At 48.9% G+C, this 9,993-nt stretch overlaps 1 protein-coding gene across 1 annotated transcript; it reads left to right on the plus strand.

Moving 5' to 3' along the window:
• The first annotated feature begins 5,565 nt into the window (after positions 1-5,565).
• On the plus strand, positions 5,566-7,646 carry LOC119114362 (hepatic lectin). Its single transcript, XM_037238559.1, has 2 exons — positions 5,566-5,760; positions 6,437-7,646. Exons 1-2 carry the CDS (start codon positions 5,632-5,634, stop codon positions 6,920-6,922), a joined length of 615 nt encoding a protein of 204 aa, XP_037094454.1. The 5' UTR covers positions 5,566-5,631; the 3' UTR covers positions 6,923-7,646.
• Positions 7,647-9,993: the final 2,347 nt, after the last annotated feature.

The raw sequence follows: 9,993 nt of genomic DNA on the forward strand, positions 1-9,993 counted from the left end.
TAGATATGCATCTAGAGCTGTTTCTCTCTGGTGCGCAATCTTGCCTATTCGGCTCATCTATGTCATTCGGCAAGTAAGATCATCCAGCTTACCGAGATTATTCGTCCATTTCAACATTTAGCGGGTAGGTATTTTGGGCCATTGAGGAGGCATTTGCCTCCACAGGGTAGATACAAAACACGGCCTGGATATAGGCAGGTGAGAATTTGGAATGTGAATTGATGGCTCACAGTGCGACAGGTTTTTCATGCGTCTTTATTTCGCGGAATGTTTTTTTTTTCAAGAGATAAGGCTTGTCGCAACCTTTTAGGTGGAAACAGATTCGGAAGCTTGAAATGCCAAAAACAATGTGCCAAAAGCCATCAAACTGGAGATTCTCCTTTGACAACCAATCCACAGAACAAAGGCCTTTCTGTCATATATTCCTGATCTGAGTCCTGCTCCCGTCCGCCGCCGGCGGCCACTGAATAGGCCCGGCTGTCTTTCACATGACTGATTGCAAAATGATTGCATGATTGCTTTGTTGCATGCTTCTGGATCAGCATTGCGTAACATATTGCGTATATATTGGTGTGTAAAACATGTTGGACACCTGCAACAGTACCTTTTTCCGAACTTTCCCTTACACCACACCATTTCAGAAAGAAAAGACTCCGGGAAGCTGCCTGCCTGAAGTATGAATTGTCCCAACGGATTTTTAATTGCCCGTACTTTAACGTTGACGACTTCCTGTGCTTTTATGTGTAGGCAGCTGGGTAGCCAGAGCCTTGCTATGGGTGAGCACAGGGTTGACAAATACCCCTCTTATGGTGACCCCTAAAAATCCCCGGATTTGGCATGCTTCTTAGCATGGGACACGGCTTTCTTCGTTTCATTGTTATTTTTGCCTTGCAACCAGAACAGGAACCAGCAGGTAAGTGAGATCACTTCTGTTTGCATTTGGAAGTCAATGAGCTGCAGAAATCCGGCGTCGAACGACCGATGGAATGGATGTGGAATGGAAAAAGCCGAATGAATGGACCACCGGTGCCCGTAATGAGCTGTAGGCTTTAATGGGCTTAGTGGGCTCTTTATAAACCGACAGAATGCAGAAGTTTAGTCAGAATTTGCAATATGGGTTTTACAGACAATTAGGACATCACGAAGGTTGACTACAGAACGATATGTTTGATCGAATTTTGATGATGAAAATTTGACTGTAGATCGAGTGGTCAATAATATGTATTAACATCATCAAGCCATGTTTGTTTGGAAATTTTTAGCATTAAGTGAGAATTGAGGGGTAGCACAATTTATGTAACGTGACTTTTTAACTTGCGCGCTCGCAAATCTTAGCAATAAAAATGTGACGCTAGGCAATGCAGTCTCCGTAGTTCGCCCGACATTGACCCAGCAGTTAATTCTGAGCCGTGGCCAACGGGTGGACAAAAATGATGACACTTCTGAAAGAAGTACCTTTGAACGCTGCAGAGCATCAAATCTTACATTTAGAAGGCAGTCTGGGCGCATATTTTACGTGTGCGATTTTTAGACCGATGATAAGAACGGATAAGCTCTTAAAGTATCGCGAAGTAGTGCTGGAATCTGGTGGTGGAGCTGGAAGAGTAAAAAAACATATATTTTTCAAAGCTGCTTAGAAGATAGATTAACACGGCGCATGCCATCTGGTAATACTTTCAGTGGCCGACGCCGTTTGGTTTTACGAAATCTGCAACCCAGGTCATCGCTGTCCTTGCTCTCGAGGTTGCGGGCGAGCATGTTCAAGCCTTTTGATTGAATTTTTTACCAATCCGTTCCGAAAAAGTGAACGCTTTCATGCAAACATGGGATGACCTTGTTCGTTGCTTTTAAAATTAATTTCGGCCCGCTCTTTTTAACAATAATCGGAACCCCACTCCGCTCAACAATAATGAGACCCCTTATCTTCTTCCGAGCAAGGCGCCCCTTGAGTAGAACATCGGGGGCACATTACCGGTTCCGGTCAAGGGCTGAAGGGTCACTCCGTCCCATCGCGAAGTATTTTCTGGCTGTCATTCTGGCGACACAGGGCAGGACTTCCTGGTCGATCCGGAGGTCATTATAAGGATATGTCACCATACTGTTTCCCTCTCTGACACGGGAGGCCTTCTGACGCGCGCAGTTGACCCCGGACCAGCATAGGAATCCTCATTGGCACAGCAACATGCCTGATCGCCACAGGTGGCCAATAATTGTCACAATTCCATGTTTTCCCACGTTCTTCAGAAATATCGGGGACCCCCCGAACGTAGACTGCAGATGAAAAGGGTTCCTACATTTTTATTAACATGGCTTGTCCATGTTCGTCTTAGAATGGTCAATACTCAGCCAGAATTTATTCTTGATAAAAAGCTGTGCAATGTGGTGTTGAACATGCGTGTTCGCAAAGCATGGCAACAGCCTCGCCCGGCGTTGCGGTCTCCGTGGCCCGCGCGGCTTTGGCCTGTGGCTGTGACCCTTAGCGAAGGCCAATAAGCGAAAAAAAAGATGACACATCTTGAGGAAGATGGCTGGAGAACTAGGCAAATTGGTATGTCTTGGCCCGGGAGCCAGGGCTCCACCACCTTAAAAAGTGGGGGTGGACCGTGACCCCTTGCCCCCCCCCCCTCCCCTGTGCACTCATGTATACAGTTCATGGATTAACATACTGCTATGTAATAAGAACACACATTTGATAACTTAGCATTAGACTATGTAACAAAACAGACATTCGATAACTAAGCAAAACTTTTTTTTATAAAAGACTATAATACTTTTTGCGCGATGTTGTCTCTAATACGTGGTTTTCTACGAAAAAGCAGACTTTTAACTCCACTTATAGAGCTCTCCTAAGCTCTCCACGGTCAACACAGAGACTGTGCGTTCCAGCCCGCAATATGACTTTGATCTGTTGCAGATGTTGGAGCGTGCCTGGCCGAGTCTTTGGGAATGACGTCAGTGTGTCCGGTGTCTCCATGGGCAGGAATATTTGGTGCTGACCGCGCAGTGACGCCCACAAGACGCCGTGGTTGTTTGGACAGAACGCCAGCCCTCTCAGCCGCAATCTGGTCCAGAAGCAGAGGCCAGTTGAATAACGAAAGATTATCGCCGCTCCTTGCCAACAAAATACCACCAACAAAAAAATTCCTCCGCCTACCGAGTCTTATAAGCGATCCCGACATCCGACGTTAAGTTCACTGACGACTTCTTCTTACTGTCAGAATCAGCTATTGCATATCAGAAGCTTCAAATGCCATCGCACCGCAAACAATCATGTTTTTTTTTGCGATCGTCGATTATTCTCAGTGAGAACGACAAATACCTCTTGTTGTTAGAAATTATGTTCAAGGGTGTCTTATGCACGTAATTTGTTGTTTTTGTAACACAATGCAATTTTGACCTCTATATTCAAAACTATATACTTGGACAAGGCAATTCAGCACACGAGGGAAATCTGAATGCATGCAGCCATTTGTCGAATCTTGGTCAACGTCGTCATAAATAGGTATCGTCACAACTTGGTCAGCGCATGGATGAGCGAGGCTATCTGGTGCGCCAGGGGGTTAGGGGGTGGGGTGGGGTGGGGGGGGGGGGGCAACAGGTAACTTTGTCTTTGGAATTCTTGAAACCATTGCTGTTGCCAAGGGAGCGTCGAGGAGAGTGAGCTGGATGGAGGGGGTCTACCCCTAGATAAATCACTAACTTTACAGAAAGAGGGTCAAGCACACAAGGTCCATGAATATATCATGACAATCACAACCAGGGATGCAAATAGCAAATGCCCTCTAAGTCGCACATAAATATAAGACATTGAGTCTAGTCTAAACATCCAAGACGAGTAGTTCAAGGGGCCGGCTTAGATACCTATTCGCTGAATCATTGTATTACTCCCCTTTGCCTTGCCACCATGTATAGTTTCATGTGTATTTTCATATCACTGGTTTGCACCCAAGCATAAAAAATGAATCGGGGAGGGAGGACGGGGGGTAGGAAGAACTGCCGCACAAATAAGGGCAACTTTTGACATCAATGCCCCCCCCCTCCCTCAGCCAGGGTCCAGACAGAGGTTCCCTTATCACGCTCCCGTCCCCCCGCCCCTGTGTCTTAGTGTGGTTCGAGCAGCAGGATGTTGGCACGTGGTTAAGGCTGTGATACATCCAGCAATAGGGCAGATAGTTATGAATCGTGGCTCATCTGTGAGCTGTAGTATGCATATGCATATGCCTATGCATAGCATATGCTAATGATGCGGAACACAAATAGCTCTTCAAATTGGATGTGTGTTGTTCAGTGCGGGGAGACTCAAGGGCACTGCTGTTGCTTTTTCTCTGCGAAAAATGGGATAATTAGTCGTGAGCATCCTTTATACACAACTTTCCACGCAAATTTACAACCAAACAATTTGCTCCAGGTGTGCAGCGCACGACTCAGGACGGCTAACCGGTAATTATTTCCGTGGTTTGATTCTTTATCCTTTGTTTGAAACACCGGCTGTCGTTTGCTTTCAGATTATATGAGACTAGTGAGCGTCTCAAAAATGTGTGTGTATGGAAAGGGACAAAACTAACTTTTGAGTCGATTCGTTTCATGCTGCCTGGTATGCTGGGAACGTTAAGATGCCATGGCACACACGGAGCCCATGCCCTTCCATATGCGTATAGAACGTGTCCGTGACACCATCACGCGAAAAAAAACGGTGCTGGTCTAGTGGCGTGGTCTACGTTTGAGGACGTGTTGCATGCGTATTAAAAAAGCGATAGCAGAAGTCAAAGTGCCGTTTATACCATAGCATGAATGCTGAGGCACTTCTGTTATTGTTTCGATAAGGGCATGTTGCCGAAATATCATCCAATCTATTTCTCCATTCTCCTGGTTTTCTCCGAGGAATAGGGCCATTGCTGCCGTCTTATCTATGTGAAAATGTTCTTCGCGAATGCACTGAGCAGCTTACATGCTGTAAGTAAACTTTGTAAGTACTGTAAGGAGCTCTGTAAGTACTGCATACCTGAGCACAGGGACACGACAAAGATATAGGAATTTGTTTTGTCGTGTCTGTGTCAAAGATGCCACCAAATGCTGTTTATAAGCTTTTAAATGTATCGGAAGGAAGATATCTGGTAAAATGCCTTCCATAAAATGGCGATCTTGTTTATAGTCAGCTGGCTACCGCTACAATTCTGTCAAATTACACGTGTTTACAGACATGTGTCCAAGTCCATGCAACAAATTTGTCGCCGAAAGTCACTGATAAGGGGTGTGTGGTTAGGAAACGAGCTAGGGGAAGTGGCTGTGGTTAGGAAAGTTCTTGAAAAGCTGTAAAACGTTTTGCAGTATAAAGCTTCGTGCAAACGGCCATTCGGTTCACCAGTGCTGAGAACGCGGCTTCCAAACCAAAAGTGATGCTCTTGCGACGCTCTGTACGACCCCGCCACTTCATCCCAACGACAGACACGCATTCCTGCAGTTATCTGAGGGACGGCTCTGGAACGGCGCCGCTGTCGGCATATCAACAGTTGGAAGCATCCCGCCTTATAAGCCGCGTCGGATTCTGCCGTCGCCACAGTCGCTTGTCGGTCTGCCTCGCCTTCACAGCGGTCATCGGTTATCGGTCTCTGCTCAGCCAGCGAAAACAGGATGCTGCTCGGCTACAGACGGTATACCCCGCTGCTGGTGGTGATCTGTCTGACGGGGATCGAGGCAAGCTGCAGCAGATTTAGAACAGAACGTTCCATCAAGAAAGCGATCACCAGGGCCATCGCTGAGGTGAGTCGGGCAGCCGCCTCGTCGATCCTTTCACACCTCAGTCTGCATTGACTGGACATAAGTAAGGATCATCTGCGTTAGGGCAGCGCTTGCACCGGGCGCTAGGCGTTCGAATAGTCATTCCGCATGTCGCAGCGTAATGCCGGTGGCTTTGATGAAGACCATTGCAGGTTAGCCAATGTTTGGTCCCATATTCTGGAGATGTTCGGAAACAGCCATGACCCAAGTGTATATGAAATATCAACTGACACAGCTGCCACAAATGGAAAGTAATTTCTTACAAAGGTCATGTCATGCTCCATTCTGTATTGATGAATTCGGAAGAATAAAACTTTCTTAACTCGTCACTATCTTCTGCCGGATACTTATTTCCAAAATGGTCAATCGAGAAATGTCGGCTGTCCAAAGCCGAATGTGACAAAACGCCAGCTTGCAAAGTCGAGCGACAGTCACATCTCGTACAAATTATCATTTTGTCTGACTACATTTGGCCAGTTAGAACGTTAATAAACTAATTTTATTTTCTGAGACCTAGCTAATCCCGAAATTGTCATTCAAAAACGCCAGCTGCTTGACGTTGTCCAAGAAGGGCTACACTGTAGCGTCGGTTTCGGTGTAGTGTGTGTTTCCGCTACCTTACCGAGTTTCCGCTACGGTTGTCCTGTGTCTCTCTCAGGCCGGCCTCACCCTGGCGGACCCTTGCCCGGATGGCTTCGTGCCTTGCGCCGGCCAGTGCTACGCTCGCCTGGACACCGCCGTAGCATACGACCAGGCTGCGGCGGACTGCGCGGAGCGCCAGGCTCACCTGGCCGTGCCGCGCACCAACAATGAGAACCTGTGCGCGGCCGGGCTGGCCGGCCACGAGCGGATCTGGCTGGGCATCACAGACCGCCAGGAGGAAGGCGTATATCGAGCTTTTGACGGAAGTGTGGTGACGGCCAGCGAAACGCACTGGTCCCAGGGCCAGCCAGACAACACGGCGGGCGTCGAGAATTGCGTGGAGATGTGGTATCGCGGCGTTTGGAATCACGCCCGCTTCGCAGAGTGGAATGACCTGAAGTGTACCGACCATGTTTTCCCGATGTGTCAGCTCGACTGCCCCGGGTCTTCCACGCATCCGCGCTCTTTGAAAGCAGCTGATAACGCAACTACGGTGCTTTGAAAACTGAAAAGAAATTATGCGGATTAGGACCCCGTCAGAGTTTGCAATTTGCTAGCCCCACGGATTCAGACGACTTGGAAGCTTCTCAGACCATGCTGCCCGTGTCACTGCTAGGAAGCAATAATCGTTCGCTATTGACTGCTGAGACCAGCCGTTCACGTAATGTTTGCTTGAAGTAGTTCACTACACACACCTGGGGAAGTTTTGCAGGCAGTATCTCCCCGGGTATGGCTCGCCCAGTGAAGACGCCCGTCCGAAGAGCGTGGATGGGCTAGGCCTAGAGAAGGCAGCCGGCTTGAAAAACGCGCGGAAAATCACTCATTGCATTGAGCTCACTGCACTCATTGCACTTGACCGAGCTGTCACTGAATTCCGCCCCCCCCCCCCCCTAAAAAATCCTGGCTCTGCCCGTGGCGATGAATCATCTCGGTGCGAAATTCGTACATGATTGGATTGTTTTAGTTTGTGAGTAGCAAGCGCATGATTAACGATTGGAAAAGCGATCGATAGTCCGTGTATACGGGATTCGTCTGTTGCCTGTCCGATGCTGCCTTTCACGCTACCTTAACGCACACGCTATACTTTGTGCTGCCAGATTGTCTAGGAATAAGCCATGCTGTTCTGTGCACACGGCTGGCGGGCTTGACATTTGTCAAAAATTTTGTTAAAGGCGACGCTAACACCGTGCAAGAGAAATAAAGCAAGGTCACTGACCAATAATTCTACGGAACTTGTGTCATCTTTCTTGAACAGAAGAATAATGCTTGCCTGCTGCCACGTCTTCGGAAGACTCCAGATCTTACGGATGCATACCGTATCTTGATAACGGGATCACAAGCTCTTCAGCACATTCAACATCGATGCAGGTGCTGATGTGGTCCGTGACGCAGTCCTTGTCAGGAGCTCTACAGAGAATAGCGCTTTGCAGCAGCGGCCTCCCAAATATGCTATTCAAAAACGGTATCCAAATGATACACTCGCACTTCAGACACCACCGTTTCAGCGGTGTCGTTGAATTTGTCAGCAAAAGCGTCGTCCAGCACTGGCGGATGGGCTCGATCATAGCTCACGCGATAGCTGGTAACCATGGTCACGAGGGTCAGGTGATACACGTGATTGGTTAGCCACATTTTAGAAACCAACAGAAACCGTATACTACTTCTGCTACCACCGTGTACGGTTAACTGTAAACTTTGTTGTTCATTTTCAGTACATACCTAGTGCAGCCTTTCACAACATAAGACGCAGAAGCTGTCTGGAAAAACCTTTGACGATGATCAAGTTGGCCTCCTCCCTCACCCAAATGTTTTTAGAAATTACGGTTTTTTGCGTGCGGTAAGCAAGGAATGGCATCGTTTAAAACATGATCTAAACAGTCTCTGCGTGCCCGACCGAGTGCGTTTCATCAGAGATCTTTGGTTTAAACAGACGATACCCGAAAGTCGTGTGTCTGGCGTTGTCGATTTGTCTAGCATGGGTTAACACGCCGCTGTAGCTAATGCCGCTGGCCAGCAGTCGTGTGGTGCACAAAGTACGGCGGAAGTTAAAAATGGCTGGAATGTTGCCAGTTGAACCAAGCGTGATGGAAAAACAGCTTTAGTGGCACCACAAAATAGTCAAAAAACGGGACCAGCCACCTGCAACATGATTTGTATACGATCTAGTTACTGAATATTCCTCACAGGAAGCGGCTTGTTGGCGGAACGTAAGCAAGCACAGTGTTGTTCAAGATTTGATATAATCGTTCTCTGCGGGTGGGGACAAACTTGTTGGGTAGCAGTGCTGCAGTGTCATTGCAAGTAACGCTGCAAGACAAGCCCGGCAGCCTGTGCAGATTTGGTTAATCGATCGAGTCAACGGTAGATGCGCGATCGACGGGTGTCGTCCGTTTGAAACCATGCGCTGCGACGCCGCACCGGTTCGACGGCTCGGTAACGCAACCGCGACCATCAGATAGCCGATCTCCAGTACGGCGGGGCTAAAAGTTTCAGTTTTGCAGATTTGTCGCTGCACAGTGTCAGGTATGGCCGCAATGACTTCATCAACGAGGTTTCAAACGTGTAAAGTAAGGTAGCATCGACGACTGGCCGGGCGGCCGTGCTGAGGTTCTGAGGCGGCCTGCCGCACAAGTCACCTGGCGAGAGGGCCAGCGAATTAGGGCCATGGAAAATCCTAAATAATCAGCTTTTAAAAATGCTGACAATTTTTTAGTATTCATTTATCAACCATGACTCGCAACGAAAGCGCATGTTGGAAAACTATAAGGCCGTATAGGCTTTCACAGGGTTTGAAAACAGCCTAGATAGGGTTCTTTAGACTGAAGTTCCTGTCAAGTTGCATGCCATGTTACAAAAGATCCGCTTCTCGTTGCCACGCTAGAAGTGCAATTGTAGATGGCAAGCACGTAGGCAGTGCCAGTTTGGTTTGGTGTCAATCTGACATGATGTGCGCCGGGTGCCACTAGCGCCACGGCGCGGCGTCTAGCGCTAGAGTGAGAGGCAGTAATATACACACGCCCGCACGCGACACGCGCCCACGTGAGATGCATTAAAGCCGAACATGGCGCGGTCGGTAGGACCATGATAACACGGGTGTTCAGCGTGTGATTGCGTGTGATCGTGTCGCAGTGAGTGGCGACGGACTCGTGCCATGAAGGACAGTGAGGAGCACGTAGCGCGCCTAACGGCGCTGCTCGAGCGGCAGTCGGAGATGGCCGCTCCAGGCCCAACAGGAGGCCACGCAGCGTGGCGCGCGACTGACGGCGATGTTGGAGCGTGCTCTGACGCGGGAGCGCCCAGCAGCTCCACCGCCGGTCGACGCCAACGCAGTCGTGCAGGCAAAGTTAAGTAGCTGCTGCCGCACCCGCACGTCTCCCAGCCGGCGCCATCCACGCACCGTACCTGGTATCGGCGGCGTCGCTTATGGAGTTTGGAGATTGGCGGTAGAAAATGCACGATTATCGGCTGCTCACCCGGCTCGGCTCAATACCGGTCGAACGGCAGAGGGCAGTATTAATGTCGTTGCTGGGCGATGACTGGGCGAGGATCGTGCGGTATAACCTCCAGATCGCA

The sequence above is a fragment of the Pollicipes pollicipes genome, unplaced genomic scaffold (assembly GCF_011947565.3).
Source record: "Pollicipes pollicipes isolate AB1234 unplaced genomic scaffold, Ppol_2.1 Scaffold_7262;HRSCAF=8765_pilon_pilon_pilon, whole genome shotgun sequence".
NCBI lineage: Eukaryota > Metazoa > Arthropoda > Thecostraca > Pollicipedomorpha > Pollicipedidae > Pollicipes > Pollicipes pollicipes.